At 40.0% G+C, this 19,122-nt stretch overlaps 1 protein-coding gene across 1 annotated transcript in view; it reads right to left on the bottom strand.

Annotated features, from left to right (window-relative positions):
* The window catches only part of tgm2b (transglutaminase 2b), a 35,710-nt gene extending 17,028 nt beyond the window's left edge, over nt 1-18,682 (bottom strand). The window contains exons 1-2 of the mRNA XM_079582176.1: nt 18,623-18,682; nt 177-356 (exon numbers count right to left, since the gene is read on the bottom strand). Of these exons, the coding sequence (XP_079438302.1) occupies nt 177-356; nt 18,623-18,632 (190 nt within the window). The 5' untranslated portion in view covers nt 18,633-18,682. The remainder of the gene's footprint in view (nt 1-176; nt 357-18,622) is intronic.
* Nucleotides 18,683-19,122: the final 440 nt, after the last annotated feature.

Raw genomic sequence — 19,122 nt, 5'->3', positions numbered from 1 at the left:
ACCTTTTTGTTGCTTTTTATGCCATTTTTCTGTTGTATTTTTGTCACTTTTTTGTTGCTCTTTTATGGCTTTTTTATACGCTCTGAGTCTATTTGTAACATGATTGCTCCTCTCCAGATGCTGCCTCCATAACTCATGAAGAAATAACACAGCATCCATCAGGACGTGGGCCTCACCGGTCTCGGCCACACAGGTCAGGGAGCTGGCGCCTGGCTGGTACCCTCCCGAGCGGAGGTACAGGCTGATGGAGAAGGGCTGCCCTCTCCTCACGATGAGACGATCCACTCCGTTCAGATCCGTGCGGTGGTCCACGTTGTTGAACTCAAACTCCAAACACACGCGCTCGATGTCCAGCTCTGCAAACACACACACACACACAAATACATTCTTATTCCAGCAGGGGGCAGAGTGCTGATGTTTGTAATACATCCAAGGCCTAAATATATTTTATCTGCACTTCATCCATTTGTTTGTGTCTTAACTTTTGCACTTTTTAGTTCCGGAATTCCTCACTTCCGAAATACGTGCTTGGTCAACATTGAGTCGAGTTGTGGTTTCGCACATAAATATACAAATATACAAGTATTTCCTAGCATTTTGACACCACAGCAGCAGTATTATAACACTCACAGAGACCCATGATATTCATTTCCTATTGCTGTCTAAAGGCCTTCCTAGTTATTATATTTTATTACTATGAAGGGTCACACCCAGAGCACATGGCTACTTAATATGCACGAGCAAAAGGACTTACTTTAGCTCCGATTACCGCTGTTTGTTAGAGTTCTTCTGACTCTACTCTAAAGATGACATGGAAGCAAAAGAGGTCATTCTTTTCTTGGAGTAAATTCTGTTTTAGCAGCTGCTGTAGAGGTTAGCACTAGCCAAGTTAGCATTTGCAGGTGTGTTGCGATAGATACAGACAGCAACTCGTCATAGAAGGGGGGAAAATAGAATCTTTTAGCCATTTTCTGGTGGAATATGAACTTATTTATCACATATAAATAAAGTCAAGTGTAAATCGGGCCCATATGGATATTTTCTCACAGCAGATTGTTCTGTAGAAGTGAAAAAACGGCAGTTGTGGCAAGCGCTAGCTAACCGTTAGCATCAAGTTAGCATTCTCCGTTATTTATGTATTTATGGGCTGTTGAACCACTTTGCTCCACTCCATGTCTTTGTATCTTTATTTAGTAGAAACGATATTCATAATACAGCGTTTGTTAAAGCAGTTTTTGAATAATTTTTGAACATTTTTTTCTAAATTCTTTTCCCCCTTGACTGTTTTCAAACATGACTATATAGATACAGATGAATCGCCCATATATGGTCATTTTTGAAAACAGTTAAGGGGGAAAACAATTTTGAATTTTTTTGAATTTTCTCTAATTATTCAAAAACTACTTTAACAAACGCTGAATTATGAATATAGTTTTCTACTAAATAATGATACAAAGACATGAGGAGGAGCAAAGTGGTTCAACAGCCCATAAATACATAAATAACGGAGAATGCTAACTTGATGCTACATGTTAGCATCGGGCTAATGCTAACGGTTAGCTAGCGCTTGCTACAACTGCGTTTTTTCACTTCTACTGAACAATCTGCTGTGAGAAAATATCCAATTGGGCCCGATTTACACTGGACTTTATTTATGTGATAAATAAGTTCATATTCCACCAGAACATGGCAAAAAAGAGAAAAATTGTGTTTCTCTAAAGATTCTAATTTCCCCCTCGGCGAAGCCATGCCCCCTTCTATGATGAGATGCCGTCTGTATCTATATGGGTGATTCAGGGATGCCCTCTGTATCTATTAGCCCATTAATTCATTATAGAACCAAGGTTATGACTTTACTACAGGCTGTGAGGCAACGTGAGCAATTGTTGATGCACCAGCTACACAAATACAGCGGATTTTGGCTTCAGAGGTGAGAAGGTCAATTCCCAAGTCATTGGTCACGTCCACGTCCTACCGTTTGAATTTGATGTCCTCTGAAGCCTGAGTAGACGCTGCAAAGGCATCAGAGTTCTGTTCCTATATTGGCATCCGCACAGTAAAGTGAAGATTACTGCGCGGATTTCGAACTACTTCTGGTATTATTACGCCTTACAATCTAGTTCCCCCTTTTATCCGCTTAGAAAATCCACATTGTTTAATTTTGTGTAATTATACTTTGTAGTGGAACCCTTCACGTAACCATATTTAAATAGGGAAAACGTGGAAGAGCTTGGTAGCTTCTATCTTGACCTGTTTTGGAGCTATAGTGGAGAGAGGGAGAGGCTAAATGCTAACGCCGTCTGCGCTGTGTTTACGTGACTGAAGGCACGCGTGAAGACCAGACAGGTCCTAAAGAACTCGTCAAAGCTCAGGTAAGAACATATCTCAGTATGTAAAAACGGTGGCCTATTCCTTTAATATATGTCTTAGGGGCCCCATTTAAAAGCTAAGGACAGGTTCTCGTTCTGTCCCAATAACAAAATGTCTTCTTTTCTGTGAACACTGACTGTCTTGTTCATTTTAAAGCTCAATATTTTGTTATAAATTATTGAATAAATATGGCTCCATCTAAACTGTGAGCTAGGGCTGTGCAATTAATCGAAATTCGATTACGATTTCGATTCCAACAGTAAACGATTACAAAATTAGCATAATCGCAAAAAATCAATTATATATATATTTTTTGCAAAGCAGACTTGCGTTATTTCAGGCCGCTGGGATTATTTTCCCTTCGCTTTTCACGTGCCATGGCTCATGCTTTTGCCTGACATAAAAACAAACAGTGCTGTGTGATGATGTCATCAGGCCGCGCTGCTCAGTTTGCTTGCGCAGGTGTGAGGGCTGGCCAGCAGGGGGCAGGTGTGAAACAGAGACCTCTCTTCAATCAAGGCGTACTTGAAATCCTTTGTACTTTTATGACTGTTCAGGAAACATAAAATATCATCATAGTGTTTTGACTTGACTTTTTTTAAAGGCAACAAATAATCGTGATTTCAATTATGACAAAAATAATCGTGATTATTATTTTTTCAATAATCGAGCAGCCCTACTGTGAGCTGTTACTGTCCATTGCAGTCTCTCCTGGTCTGGGAATCAAACCTGGGACCTTGTGGCTGCCAGGCAGGAATGCAGACCACCCGCCCTCCTTCTGTATCGACATTCTTCTCCCGGTCTGTCTTCTGTCCTGTCCTGTGGTATTTGTCGTGGCGGTGATATTTAAGTCCACACTTGACCTGGTTTAGCCCTGTGTGTGTCGTCACCAGCCCACTGCCAACTGCTCGTCATGTTTAAAACTAAAACACGTGTTTTAAAACTAAAAGAACGCCGTCCCGGCCGAGCATAAACAATTGTGACATTTGAGAATGTTATCAAGTGTTTGTAGAGGAAGAAGCAGGTCAAATTCATGCTTTTTGATGCCATTTCGATGATTAAGGGGAGGCACTACAAGTGAAAAGGGGGAGAATAACATGAAAAATAAAAAATATTACATCAATTTGGAAGATAATGTATTCCAAGTCAATACATATTTTTAAAAATATAAATATAAGACACTTTAAGCATAAGACAATGGCCCAAATTGCCAAAAGTTTCAATCACAAAATCAAAATAATGCTTGGAAGTTTAAATGTATGGTTTTATTTTGTTGATATCTTAGTTACAAAGATTGTTTCAGAGCGGATTTGTGTGAATCATTGAATAAATCTGTAAAATTTCAAATTCTGCCTGGTTATTTTGGGTTTCAAAGGAAGGCGATACAAGGTGATGCATTATGTATCTCAAGAAGCCACAATATATCGCAGCATCACTAAAGTCTTCATCTGAGATCGACTTATTTCGCAAACTCATACAAAAAAGTTTTAGATCCTGATTTAGTGGGTTTTTTTACTTTTTGACTTCTGCTAGCTGAAAATCTTGCGTTTTGGGCTTAATTTGAATGGAACATATCATGTTGAAATGGTTTGGTAAAATATCACAATAATATTGTTAAGATTATAAATTACTTCAATCCAGGGGCGGACTGGGACTGAAAAACAGCCCTGGACTCTGACCAGCCTGGCCCAAATGAGCGTAAATGTGACACTTACCACCCGCCTTAACGGAGCACATTTTCTCCAGTTTGGCTTTACCCAAATCTAAAAGCTTCTCGACTGGAGAGCAACAATGTAACACCTCATTTGAAAGCAAAGACCTACAAAAGTGATTGTAGCTTTGTCAAGTCGCCACATTTTTTGTGATATTTTTGTTGTTTTTTTCATTACTTTTTGTGGCTTTTTGTTGTGTTTTTGTCACATTTTTTCTATAATTTTTCGTAGTGTTTTTGTGTTTTTGTATATGCAAAGTGGTTGTTTTATACTCACTACTGCCACCTCAGGTCTTACGTGGAACTGCAGTTTCGATATTAAAGGGATATTTCAGGATTTCTGACATAGGGCCTCATTTCCTAGTTCTCCAGAGTGTTGCTGGTACCTAGAATAATTTTTGGAATATAACTGACTTGCATCACATGAATGATCGCATTTTGAGGGACTATTTTCTTGCAGATCACTCTGCCGCTGCGTAGCTTATACAACCACGAAGCTGATGCTGCTCAAATATAAGGCATTTTAAATGCAAAATGGTTAAAATTACTCTATGGACACAGACATTTATATGGTTAGTCTGGTGTTATAAGTGATTTGCCTCAGGTGCACTGTGGAGCTGGTCACACTGTTTTTAATGCAGGCTAGCTGATACCATAGAAATGTGCTAGCCTTGTACTAGCCTAGCGCCACGAAACTCTTCAAACATAAGAACTGCATGAATCACAAAAAAATACATACACTCTTTTAAACTCTGTATAGTCCCTTTAATAAAAGCTATAAAAGAAAATATCCACACCAACAAGCCTGGGCCGCATCAGAAACAGGACTTTGCATGACTTCATCTGCACATCTGGAGTAGAGCGCAGCGGGACACACCTCTGGGCCGCCTCCCTCACTAAAGAACAAGAACTGCATCGCAATCCGACTGAAAACATGTGTAAAGAGGAGTTCTCTGCCCGGTCTCTTGTGTTCAAATCAACAGAGGCCAGTAAAATGTCTGGTACCATAGAGGGGGAGGTGTGAAGGAACGGGGATGCTTTTACCAGTGTTCAGTGAAAGACGCTGCATAAGAAGATGGACTGTGATCGAGGCTCAGTCAGTACATTCAAGCACACAGGAGAGTAACCGACTGCAGTAACTTCACATCTTAGTGACAGAATGGAAAGCATGCGCCGCTCACACAGACTTTTCTTAGAGGAAAATATAGTCTCGATAGGAGGGGTGCCCAAACTTTTTGTCTCTGAGGGCCAAAATGAAAAAGCGTCTGTGGGTCGCGGGCCAAACACGGCGATGTCAAGCGTGAATAACATATAACTGCAAATAATACTAGTTACTTTATTTTCTTTTTTGGTATACCTTTGCATTTAATTCAATCTATGCAATTAACCTCTTAACTCCCGCCTGAACCGAGAGGATCTTTTTCCTCACGTCATCAGATTTTTTTTCCATCATTTTTTTGTTGGGTATTCAACCCATTTTTGTAACTTTGTCATTTTTTTGTCAATTTTTCATCAAATTTTTGTCATTTTTTTGTCAGTGTTTTCTCACTTTTTTGTCACATTTCCATCATTGTTTTCGTCTCAGTTTTGTTGCTATTTTCTCACCTTTTTTCCAGAAGCTTTTGGATTGGGGTAAAGCCAAACTGGAGAAAAAGTGCTCGGTTCAGGTGGGAGTTAAGGTTAACATGCTACAAAAGCCTAGTTTTAGTAGAACAAAATCAATTATTGCAGCAATATAGAGCAAAATGTAAACAACATCACCTGTGCCTGCAGTACCTACAGTGACTTTAGCTCATTCATTTCTTTAAGTCAAAGAAAATGCCATATTACATCATTTTGAGAGTGTCAGTTCAGCATAAATTCTTTTATAAGTCATAGATGTCAACGATTTTTGCAAAAAAAAGTTGGAAAACTGTGAAAGTTGATGCTACGACGCTCTGTGATTGCTAAACACCAAGACACCAGAACAGTGTTTCCTTAACTTTGCGAAAGGAGTGAAACAGCGCCCCCAATTTGTCACTGATGGCCAAAAAGTGAAGTGCATCTATATTTGCCATTGAGAATGAATGGGAAAGAGTTAGCATTAACCAGGTGCGGCGCAAAAGTAGGTCACTCTCTGGCGGGTCAACCTAATTGTTCCGGCGGGCCAAATTTGGTCCGCGTGCCCCACTTTGGGCACCCCTGCTCTATAGTATAGGAGTAGTAGAAGAGCAGTTGTAGTCAGAGAAGGCAGCATGTCATTATGAATGCAGCATATTGATAAGGGATTTTTGAGCAAAAGCACCATTTAGTACTATTTGTATCATCAGATATCGAAGCAGATACTGGAAAAACATACCGCATCGGGGGTCGATTCCAAATACCCGATACTGCACCTATACCTGTTTTGGATCTCACCATTTTAAAAGTAGTGCAGTGGTTAGCGCTTGTGCTTCACAGCTAGAGGGTCCCAGGTTCGATTCCCATCCTTTCTGTGTGGAGTTTGCATGTTCTCCCCGTGTCTGTGTGCGTTTCCTCCGGGTACTCCAGTTTCCCCTACCACCAAAAACATGTACAACAGGGCAATCTTCCAATCAGGTGTTTCCTGTCTCCACATCCGGAGATGGGTCCCTGAGCGCCGGCCCACGTTGACTCAGTGCCATTGAGGATGGGTCAAATGCAGAGAACAAATTTCCCACACAGGGATTAAAGCATACCTTGACCTTAATGCTAGCAGCAAATATTGAAAGCTGGGACAGAAACTATGATTGGTTCCATGCCCACCTTAAAGGGATATTTCAGGATTTTTGACATAGGGCCTCATTTCTTAGTTATCCAGAGTGTTGCTAATACCTGGAGATATTTTTTTGTAATTCATGCAGTTCTTATGTTTGAAGAGTTTCGTGGCACTAGGCTAATGCAAGGCTAGCACATGTCTATGGTATCAGCTAGCCTGCATTAAAAACAGTCTGACCCGCTCCACAGAGCACCTGAGGGAAATCACTTATAACACCAGACTAACCACATAAATGTCACATAAACACATAAATCTGCCTGTTTATGGACATTCTGATGTTGCTGGAATGATAAACCCAGATTCAGTGTTGTAATCCTTTGGTAAATGTTGTTTCTTGATGCCGTTTTGAAGCTTTTCCTCAGATGGTAAATGCAACTATTATTTTTATTCACGCAAAAGTACAGTTAAAAGTTAAAAGTACTGTATGGATGAAATACGCTAAGTACAATTACACATTTACTTTAAAATGTTACTCAAATTCACGTACTTGAGTAAATGAAATTGAGTACTAATCGAGTTTTTCTGATTTATTATTTTGGATACAGACGGATTGTGCAGGATCACCGGGAAATGTAAATGTTTATTACATTGATTACGGGGTCGGCGTATATAAGCTTCTAGCTTCAGCCGACTCCTTTTTTTTGAGCTCCTGTGAAAGAATAATGTGGATGTGAATGTTGTAAATAATGTGAAATGTAAACTGCTCAAAAAATAAATAAATAAATACAAATAAATAATAAAATGCATTTTGAGGGACTATTTTCTAGGAGATCACTCCGCCGCTGCGTAGCTTATACAAACCACGAAGCAGATGCTGCTCAAATATAAGGTATTTTAAATGCAAAATGGTTCAATAATTCTGATAGGCCCTAGACTATGGTAGGTCCCTGGGCTCCAGCCCCCTGTAGATCGGCACTTTATGTGTTATTTATATGAATATGACCTAAAGCCTGATATAGTCGAGTATGTTTAGTGTAGCCTTGTTTAATGTTTTTCCATCCAGTTTATTGAAAGATACAGTAATTGATCCGTAACATCTGGTTTGCAAGAAAAGATGAGACTTTATTGATCTCACACTGGAGAAAAGAGGATCATTCACTTAATCACTCACAGCAGCAACTTCTAAGAAAGTCTCTAAGTACCGGTTAATATCGGATCCCAGCAACTCCCAGTTTCGGCATCGGCGACCAAAAATACAGATTGGTGCCTCTCTAGTTTGTAGTAGTAGCAGCAGCTTTAGCATTACAGTAGTAATATGTGAGATATCTGCAGTTGTGTAAGTTCGCAATCTGTTTTTCATGAGCCTCACATTGACGACGACGCACGATAAATCACCCGCAGACACCTGAACATGATCAAACCCATGTGAGGGATCCGCACCGAGGCCAATGAACGCCCGGACTGGTTCTCATCAGTCTCAGTGTCGGGATTGGAGCAGGTACTCAGGGAAAAGTGCGCTTTCTAAAATGCACTGACCTCCATGGACATTGTTTCCTTGCACCGACAAACAGGAGGATTTCTGGACGTTCAGAAACCCTGGGAGATGAGTTCATACTTTGCCCTTCGAAGTCGTCCCTCCCCCCCCTTTCATAAAAATCCATACTTGCCTGTTCAGTGTCAAACTGCTCTCCAGAAGCGTCCACACACTCGAGAAGCACCTGCCCATTCATCTGCGCTTACGTAAAAGCCGAACCTTAACTCTTCGCAGACTTTCTTCAGAAACAGGTGTCTTAATGACGTAACCCCGATCACACAGGCCCTTTGATGAATGCTGTGAGTATTAAATATGTGCACTGTGAGCAGAGTATGATCTTAAAGCACTCACGAAAGCTGTGTTAGTGTTTCTCCAGAGGCAGGGCTGAGAGAAATCCTAAAATGGAAATGAAAACAGGATTGGCGGAGTCATGAAGTCCAGAGCGAAAATGCCCTTTGAATGAGAAAATAAACAGGTTTACTCCCAGCAGACGCACAGGGCAGTCACTGTGACCGAGCTGTTTTTAAAAAGGGATTATTGTGAGGCCGGGAACCAAACATCAACACAATTATGATTCCTGCTAATGCGGTGGAGGCATGGTCACTCACAGGACCTTTGAAGTCCAGGCAAGAAATTAAACTGATGTCAGTGCTGCGTAACGCCTGAAGCAATGAAGTGCAACACTCCCACACGCACCTCAAAATATGCTCCAGTGCCAGCTCCAAATGTTAAGCGTCTCAAATATATGAAGGGAATCTTTAACCTGGAGACTCAACAAAACCCAGCTGACTTAGAGAGAAGAGCTTTTATGTTGTGAGCCTTAATAATGAGAAAAACGTGAGCATTTTTTAACCAGGCCCACATGAAGTTCGTGGTCTCATAAAGGGACCAAATGTTTGCCGGCAAATTTCTTTTAATAAAAATGTGTGCCCTCTGCTGACGTTTGGTAGAACTGCATTTTATAATACTAAGGATGTTCATGGTTAACTGATTAACTGTTACAATTAACTAACTGAGTTAAAATATAAAGCCAAAGAAGAAATCACATGATACATCGTAGTCACGGTGATAATAACACTCATGTGATCACTTTATGTCCTCTATTTAAAGCGCTCAGGTGGACTCCGCCTGGAGTCAAAGCACTCTGGGAAATAAATAATTTTGCTTTGATTATTGCTTTTTTCTCAGTGAGCTTCACAATGCCGTCACAGAAATGGCTTTGGCTTCAGTTAAACCATTTCAGGGACGACCTAATGAAGCTCATTGAGAAAATGCCAAAAAATAAAGGGTGGCCATTTGAAAGAATTAAAAATATAAAACATATTTCTAGTTAATTCCATAGACATAATATTAACACATTGAAATGAAATAATTAGTTTTTGGCCCCCATGCGTTGGAACAACGATCTCCACACTCTGTGCTTCAGGTCGCTCTTTATTTTTTATCAGTCGGCCTCATAATCGCAGACCAATGAGGTCAACAAGCCGACAGTTTTGTCTGATCTAAAAATAAACCTTGTGTCAGACGCGAGCACCGTTTACCGCGCGTCACCGCCGCATCCTCAGCTCGCAACGCATTTGTGTCACAATATTTCAGCTCTATGTTCGCTTAAAACAACTTGAAACTCACGCCCAGACATTCTCATTATTTTTCTTAAGCCTCTGTTTTCAGCCACAGCTCAGTGAAGAGAGTGAAATGAGGGAGACAGTTGTGTTTCATAAAACACATGATATCTCTGTTTCTAGATTTTGAGTTTGATCAAAACTAGCCTCTGTTTAGCTTAGAAATTCTCAGAAACTGAGGCACGTAGAATTAAATGGTTTTCACCTGCTGAGAGCTTAGAGTCTCCCCTTTCAAACTGGTCAGAGCATGTGTCCATAGCTATAGCATAGCATGTGCTGTGGTGCTACAAATATCATGAAAACATGAAAACAGCGCGACACTCAATGTGTTAAAAGACTCCATCTCCTTAATCCTCCATGTTTACCATAAAACCGGATTTACAGACTCCTCCTGCTGTGACAGAGCATGTTCCTAAAAAGGGCATAAAGGCGAGATCTTCATTGTAGACTTGGCTCTCACGGGGCGTGTAGTTCGGTCGTAGCCACGCCCGCGCCGCTACCTTTCATGCTAACGGCCTGTCAATCAAAGTCCGGCCCTCATTAGTATACGAGATTACTACAATATTTCTTACAATTAAAGAAACCAGGTGGGTTTTTGTAACTAACCCATTAATACAGGAGGAATATCTAGTTGTAGCAAATTCCCCCAAATTAGGAACCAGGCTTTACAGTTGCTTAAAACGTGTGGAAAGTACAATGCAAACTAATACAAAACTAGCTTGTTTTGCCGCCCACATATGGCGGTACGGCTGCAATGGCTGACAATGTCGGCCCCGAGCGTCGCAGTCTTAAAGCAGTGCAACCAGCGGCCATTGGTTATTTCACCCTCTTTTGTTTCCTACATCAGTGGTTCCCAACCTTTATTGTCCCAGTAGTTCAGTTGTTCCTTTACACTCCAACTACCCCTTACCTCAAGGATCAAGATTTATACAACGTGATCAACGAAACTCAAGAAGAGTCAGTGTTTAGTCAAGTGGCGTGTTCAAATTGAAGCTCTCAAATTCAAATCTATTACTGAAAAACACTGTTAAAATGAACTTTGAAGTTTTACAAAAATAACAATGGCCAAGGCGGGTATGAAGAAGTGGCCAATGCCTAACATAATACAGGACCTTTAATGTTCTACTCTGTTCACGGGGGTAAGGAAAGTATTTGTTAAAGTATTCCTGAAGTATCAGCAGTGCTGTGTTTTGTGGGCTCATAAACCCGAACAGGAGGAAGTTAGTTTGGACTCCAGCTGCTCTGAGCATGTAGCAGTCACACAGCTCCCACTGGGACCACCGTTCCACACATTCTTATCATAGATCTTCTACCCAATCAAAATCACTGTATGAATGAGCACATTTAATATAACCAAAACAAAAACACACGCGCAAAAGTACAGTCTTAGTTTAGTTTTGCTACTTTAGTTCTGTTTTGGTCCTTTTTTGATGGACAACTCCTTATTTAGTACAAGACAACACATTTACAATATCGAGTTCATAGAAAAAGAAAGAAAAAAGGGGGAAAATGTGGAAATATTGGGGGAAAACTAGGGAAAATTTTAAATGGATTGGGAAATTAAGTTGAAAAAAATAATTGTGAAAGTATGAAAAACAAATGGGGGAAAACGCGGTAAGCCCTTTAGTGTATTTTTTGAGCGACAAAGCGATGTAAATTTAGATGTTTGCACATTTCTGATGGTTTGCAAAAATATGACTTTATTATCGTTACCGAGAAAGTTCCCAAAAATACTGAGATGGTAATTTTTGTCAATATTCGTCCAGCCCTAGTTTTGAAATGGTTTGATAAAGATAATAAGTGACCTTTAGCAAAACCCCGCCCCAAAACAGTCATTGTCTAATAATACCTCATAGCAACCAGACATTCCTTCCAATTGCTATCCATAGAAAGTAATGGAGTGCTGCATGTTTTCTCCCCTTTTCAAGCCAAAACAAAAGCTGAAAACAGTGCCTGTGAACTTGAAAGCCAAGGTGAGACTTGTTCACCGTCCGTCTTTTCGTTTGCCAAGAGTTTCATGAGCTGCTGTTGCTGGTCATTGTTACAAAAAGCTGTTTCTGCTGCTGGAATATCTGGCACGTTTACATTCTAATCATGACTAATATGTTACCTTGCAGAAAAACCACAGCTGCGGGGGAGACAGAGCCACTGCAGCCTCTCTCTACCACATTTTAATTCAAACGGAATTAACATAAGAAGTAAAGTTACCCGGTGCATGACTAGTCCACTGAACTGGGCATTTAACTCACTGACTGCCAATGACGTCTATAGATGTCAATTAGGTTTCTGAGTGGGGACTGGCGCAGTAAAGCGTAATGCGCATTCCATGTGAAGATCTTCCTTGTAGACATTTTTTATTGAGTCAGCAGGTGGCAGCAGTGCTCTTTGGATGCAATCACAGGCAGAAGCAGTAACCGCGGCTACTTGTTTTGATACACCGTGATCTCAGACAAGGGAAGGACTATGGCAACGAGAGTAGGAGATGATCCAGAGAGTTTTGGTTAGCGGTGGATCTCGTTTGCCGGGCTCTGCCATACTCTTCCCTGTCCATTCCATGTAGAGAGTTAGTCTGGTCACGGAGCAATTGGAGCAGTTTGAAGGGGCGGGCCTAACGCGCACAGATTGTCAGTGAAATAAACCAATTAGCGATTAGCGGACGTGACGACAGCTGTGTCCAATTAAAAAAATATGAAGTGAATATAAACTCACGCGGAGAACGCGAGGCAAAATCCTTGACTACTTCATCCATGATTGGTTTTGGCTGATGTTAAAGGAGCTATATCATGCTATTTTAGCCATTCCAAAGTTAAGTATAGGCATTTATATGATATATTGTACCTCTACCATTATGGAGCACTCATTTTTGTGATAAATATAAGTGTTTTCTGGAGGTATTTTTCGAACCCGGAAGACAGAACGCTTCGATTCAGTTAACTCCGCCCCCTCTCTCCGCGCATACTTTACCGTAATATAAATAAACAGCAATAAGTGAAGTCACTTCACGATGCAGTTATACGGAGTTGTGATCTGCCACACAGCTTCATAAATGGCTAACACACAAGCTAATATGCTAACACACAAGCTAACCCGCGTTTGGATTGACTCACCCTCTGCTCCATCGCTGTTTACATTATGGGACTCGCGTTGGTTATAAAAGTTAATCCACTTTGATTCTGGCGATGGTTCCCCAAACATCCATCAGAGACAGTCACAGAAAAACAATATTTTGGTGATAGTCGCTGAATCCCGGAGAAAAAAACAGCTGAGTGGCCTCTTCCTGAAAAGGGTTGAATATAAACTCCTCGTCCTCGTAGCCAAACGCGCTTCTTTTTCTCCGTCCGTGACATTATCGTTAGTTAAGAATGAAGAACAGATGTCCAGAGTAGGTAACGAGCTCCATCTTCACAGCTGCAGCGCAAACATGACTGATCTGTTCAGACGCTCAGGGATGTGTTTGTTTTGGCCACAGCTGACCTGGAAGCACCTCGGGCACTTCCTTTTTTTTTTTTTTTTTTTTTTCTTTTCATTTTTTACTCTTTGTTTCTCTCTTACGACAGAAATAATGAAAAAGCTGTTTTACAAATTAAAATCAGGCCGTAAGCATAGAATTAAGACATTGCATTACAGACGTCGAGCACTTCCGTTCCGTTGTTACGACACAACTGAACACTCAGTCGTTCACCAGGAGAGGGCGGAGCCTCAGAGAGCAGGATTCAGGAGGATTACTGAGAGCTGCGTGAATGAAGCCACAAACCACTCTGGGGGTGTTTTTGATAAGGAAATAGCATAACAACATGGCTAAAAGCTCCAAAAAGTCGATTTTGCATGATATAGGACCTTTAACGTTAATTAAACTAAAAACATAGGAGGTGCAGCGAGAGACGTAGCCTTCTCATTTCTCTGTGACGGTCGTGATTGGTTCGGCCTTAGCCGCCAATCAACAACTTGTTTACCGTGCGTGGCCAGACCCACTTTCTTTCGTGCAGAAAGAAGGTGGGTGTGGTTTATCAGGCTCGGTTCTCGTAGTAAGAGTGCTGAGTCATGGTGGAAGAGGAGGATCAAGGAAGCAGATAGGTATTAAACCTAAAAAAGCCGCTGACTAGGATGCTAATAATGCTAACCCTGAGCCCGAATCCGGAAATAGAGTCCGTCGGCGCCTTTCATCACAGCACACACGAGAGAGAAGCAGTTTTTTTTGCTTCTCTTTAGTGTGCTTCTGTTTTATAGTTTGAGGTGTCACTAAAGCAAAAAATATTAGCATCAAAGTGTTCAAAGTTGACATAGACCTAGAACTCAATTTTCTGTGGGTCTTGAAAAAAACAGTCAAAATCCTGGCAGTGGGCAGCGCTCTGGTTTGAAAATGGCAGGCAGTCAATGAGTTAAGGTAGCTCCAGAAATGTTTCCCGATTCCAGATGTGACAGATGCTTTAGCCTTGCTAGTTGTAGCGTCCCCTTAGTTGCATGTCTTAAGTACATTTCTTCACTGCACATTGCAACCGATTTTTGGTATTGCATCAAAAGGAGACACGCGCACTTCTCTCCCATTACGACATGCGTTCAACTCCACTCGTTGAGGGAGCGAGCTCACAGTTGCAAAGGGGGCGGGGCTTACAATATACATTTAATAGATCGCACTTGCCGCCATTTCTTCTCATATTGCTATCTTGCATCTTACGTGTTAAAAAAAGGTGCACTTAAACGCAATTTTAGATGATTTGTCACAATGATAAAAAATAAGGTGTATTGTAGGCTTGTACAAAATATGTGAAAATAGCCATGTCCGGTAGAAGGATAATTGCAACACTACTTTAATTACGTTTAAACAAAAATCGTCAACTACTGTGTTTTTTCATCAAATTGTGTTCAAACAAGATTGACAAAAAAAAGAAAAAAATCTGGACCTAAACAAGGCTAAAATTGATCTAAATGAGAGAAATAGATATAGACGGCATCTCTGGAATCGCCCATATATGGTCATTTTTGAAAACAGTTTTGAAAAAATGAAATTTTTCTCTAATTATTCAAAAACTACTGTAACAAACGCTGAATTATGAATATAGTTTTCTACTAAATAATGATACAAAGACATGGGGAGGAGCAAAGAGGTTCAACAGCCCATAAATACATGAATAACGGAGAATGCTAACTTGATGCTACATGTTAGCATCGGGCTAATGCTAACGGTTAGCTAGCGCTTTTTACAACTGCCGTTTTTTCACTTCTACTGAACAATCTGTTGCGACAAAATATCCTTTTGGGCCCGATTTACACTTGACTTTATTTATGTGATAAATAAGTTCATATTCCGACAGAAAATGGCTAAAAGGAGTGAAAAATTGTGTTTCTCTAAAGATTCTATTTTCCCCCTTGGCGAAGCCACGCCCCCTTCTATGACGAGATGCCGTCTGTATCTATGCTGACTAAAACTTAGCACATTTTAGCACAAAATGTTCTTAATGTCAGTGCGATGGAAGACCTTGGTGATTTTGCAACATATTATGGCTTCAAGAGCAGCAAATCTCGTACTAACTGATACTGACACAACAACAAGTGCTGCCCTCACGTATAAATACATGAAAATAAGTGTGAATCAAACACCAAAGTACTACAAAGCATTTCAAAAATACATCTTCAGATCTTTGAATGAGTGTACACCGGGGGACGATATAGTACTTGAAATACCGCAGTAGTTTGAGGTATTTATACGCACTGCAGCCTTCAGATCAGCTGTTCCGCTACGGTAGCACGTTAATGAGGTGTAGCTACAACAGGGGCACAAAAATACTTCAGGTCCACCTCCGGGACCGACTGTCCTTACATGAACGTATGGAGTTTAGCCACGAGTTATCCAAGCTACTGCTACTACTACCACTACTGCTACTACTGCTGCTACTACTGCTACTACTACTACTACTACTACTACTACATTTTGTCATTTCTTTTGTAGTAGGCAGTGGACCAGAAATGATACTTTTCACATTTAAACTTGCAAAAATATAAGTTTTCTGTACTAATACGGCCACTTCATGACAAATGGTTTAAAAGTACAAGGCCGTGGGAACCCAGGGTGCTGAGGGCGCTGCAGCACCCCCTGGTGGAGAGTTTGTGAACTGCAGGCAATATTAACCCCTTAACTCCCACCTGAACCGAGCACATTTTCTCCAGCTTTACCACGATCCAAAAGCTTCTGGAAAAAAGGTGAGAAAATAGCAACAAAACTGAGACGAAAACAAGGATGGAGATATGACAAAAAAGTGAGAAAACATTGATAAAAAAGTGACGAAAAATTATTGACAAAAAAATTACAAAAAAATGACCAAAAGAATTACAAAAATGTGACAAAAATTTGACGAAAAATTGAGAAAAAATGGACGAAAAAGTGATAAGAATTTGACAAAAAAATGCGAATAATTTGACGAAAAAATGACAAAAATTGAAAAAAAAAGTGAGAAAAAAATTTACGAAAAATTGACGAAAAAGTGACAAAAAAGTCACGAAAATGTGCCAAAAATGAGACGACTGCCCAACAAAAAAAGTGATGAAAAACAATCTGATGTGAGGAAAAAGATCAATTTAGTTTTGTAGGTCTTTCAAATGAGGCGTTACACTGGCCTACAGGATTTGGGTAAAGCTGAACTGGAGAAAATGCTCTCTGTACAGGCGGGAGTTAAGAGGTTAATAAATAGGATTTATGCACAGAAAAAGTATTTTGGGGGTAAATTTTAACTAAAATATCTTCCCACGGCTCTGTAAAAGTATATAAGGTTGAGAGTATTGGCCTGTCACGATAACAGAGTTTGAAGTTCGATTTACTGTATTGAGCCTTGGAAATATTACGATACACATTATTATTGACAAACTTTAACTCTAAAACGGAAAAAAAAAATGACAGAAAAGTTTTGTTTGAAAAGTACTTCTCTTAACCCCCTTCTGAATGGAGCGCATTTTCTCCATTTTGACCTTACTTTGAAGCGTTTTGGGAAAAAAACGTCAAAATAGTGACAAAAACGAAGATGAAAACAGCGGCGAAAACTTGCCGGAAAAGCCATAATAAGACAAGAAACACACGACTAAGGAGTGATGGAAAAAAGCCACAGGAGATCCACAAAAAATGTGACAAAAAAGTGACAAAAACATGACGAAACGGCAAAACAAAACAAAAAACGTTAAAAAAAAAGCAACGAAAAATTCAGACAAAAACATCAGCAAAACGCAATCAAAAAGCGGCGAAAAACAACAAAAACACGACAAACGCACAATTGTGTCAAAAATGCGACAAAAAAATGTGCTTTCAAATGAGGCGTTACACTGGCCTATAGTCTGTAAACTCCAGTCGAGACGCTTTTAGATTTGGGTAAAGCCGAACTGGAGAAAATGCGCTTCCTTGGCTAAAGTGGGGTTTAAGAGGTTAACAAATTCCAAGGTAAGGCGTGTTTATTTAAATACTGCGCATTTCGTAATTCGCACACAAGGCAACTCCGTGCGCCTCCACTATAAACAGAAAATGCAGTGAAATACATAGGCTGTAGTATTAGTATTAGCCTATCGTCTGTACATTAATTTGCAATTTAATGTACATACGAAATATTGAGGGTTATGGTTGTTAACCCCTTAACTCCCACCTGAACCGAGCACCTTTTTCTCCAGTTTGGCTTTATCCCAGTCCAAAAGCTTCAGGAAAAAAGCTGTGAAAATAGCGACAAAACAGAGACGAAAACAATGATGGAAATGTGGTGGAAAAAGTGAGAAAACATTGACAAAAAAGTGACGAAAAATTGATGAAAAAGAGGCAAAAATGTCACAAAAAATGTCACAAGAAATTGACAAAAAATGACAAAAATGTTACAAAATGTGACAAAAAAAATACAAAAATGTTACAAAAAATGACCAAAATGTAACAAAAAAAATGACAAAAATTTGATGAAAAATTGACGGAAAAATGACAAAAATGTGACAAAAAATGACAAAAAAAATTACAAAAATGTGACAAAATGTGATAAAAATGTGACAAAAAAATTTACAAAAATGTGACAAAATGTGACAAAAAAAATACAAAAATATGACAAAAATGTGATAAAAATGTAACAAAAAAATGACAAAAATTTGATGAAAAACTGACGGAAAACTGACAAAAAAATGACCAAAATGTAACAAAAAAATGACAAAAATTGGATGAATAACTGACGGAAAACGGACAAAAATGTGACAAAAATGTGACAAAATGTGACAAAAAAAATACAAAAAAGTGATAAAAATTTGACAAAAAATTACAAAAAATGGACAAAAAATGACAAAAACATGACGAAACGGCTAAACAAAAACAAAAAGTTAAAAAAGCAACGACAAAATTTGACAAAAACATCAGCAAAACGCAACCAAAAAGTGTTAAAAAAAAGCGTCGAAAAACAACAAAAACACGACAAACGCACAATGAGGCGTTGCACTGGCCTATAGTCTCTAAACTCCTTGTTACAGCTTTATAAACTTTATACATCGCTGGTGTTTGCCTAAAATGACCACGACATAAGCACGTTCTGACCGAAACAAACCCTGCAGGTCATCTCCATCCATCTCGGGCGATAGTTTTCGGACCTTCATCGTGGTGCAACAGTAACATTTGGAAAAGCTAGCTTTGCCTTTGTTATCAAGTCAAAGTATCCGAGCCTTACCTTGTGCCATGCTTGCGTCGGTCTCCTCGTCTCTTCTCTTCCTGCGGTGTTTGCTGAAGTAGGTAGTACCGAGATGCGTAGTGTGTACCCTGAGCGCGCGCGTGCTATTTGTACTCCCCTCCTCGCGCTCGGGCTCTGGGGGTGGGCGTGGCGCGGGGACCTGACGCACACGACGCACACACAGGAGTTTCTTCATTCTGATTCTGATTCACTTCCACGGAAAATTACAGACACCGAGCGTTTTTCTTTTGCAAGGACTAATTTCATTCATCCTTAACATTCAATTATGACTAGTGAATAATATGGCTACGGATAATGATTTGTCTCAGAGACGGTTTTTCCTATAGGCAAAGTAGGGCCCCCGCAGCTGCAAGGGCCCCGCATCTCAGTCAAACTACGGTGTTGTTTCCCTGATTAATCAACGCGTTGTTACGGACCTTTTTGTCTCAAAGATAAGTTGAATCCACACGGTTCTCATGCGCGCAGTTACTTACAGTAAC

The sequence above is a fragment of the Gobius niger genome (assembly GCF_951799975.1).
Source record: "Gobius niger genome assembly, chromosome: 24".
In the NCBI taxonomy this organism is placed as follows: Eukaryota; Metazoa; Chordata; class Actinopteri; order Gobiiformes; family Gobiidae; genus Gobius; species Gobius niger.
This window is presented reverse-complemented; position numbering and strand designations above follow the sequence as displayed.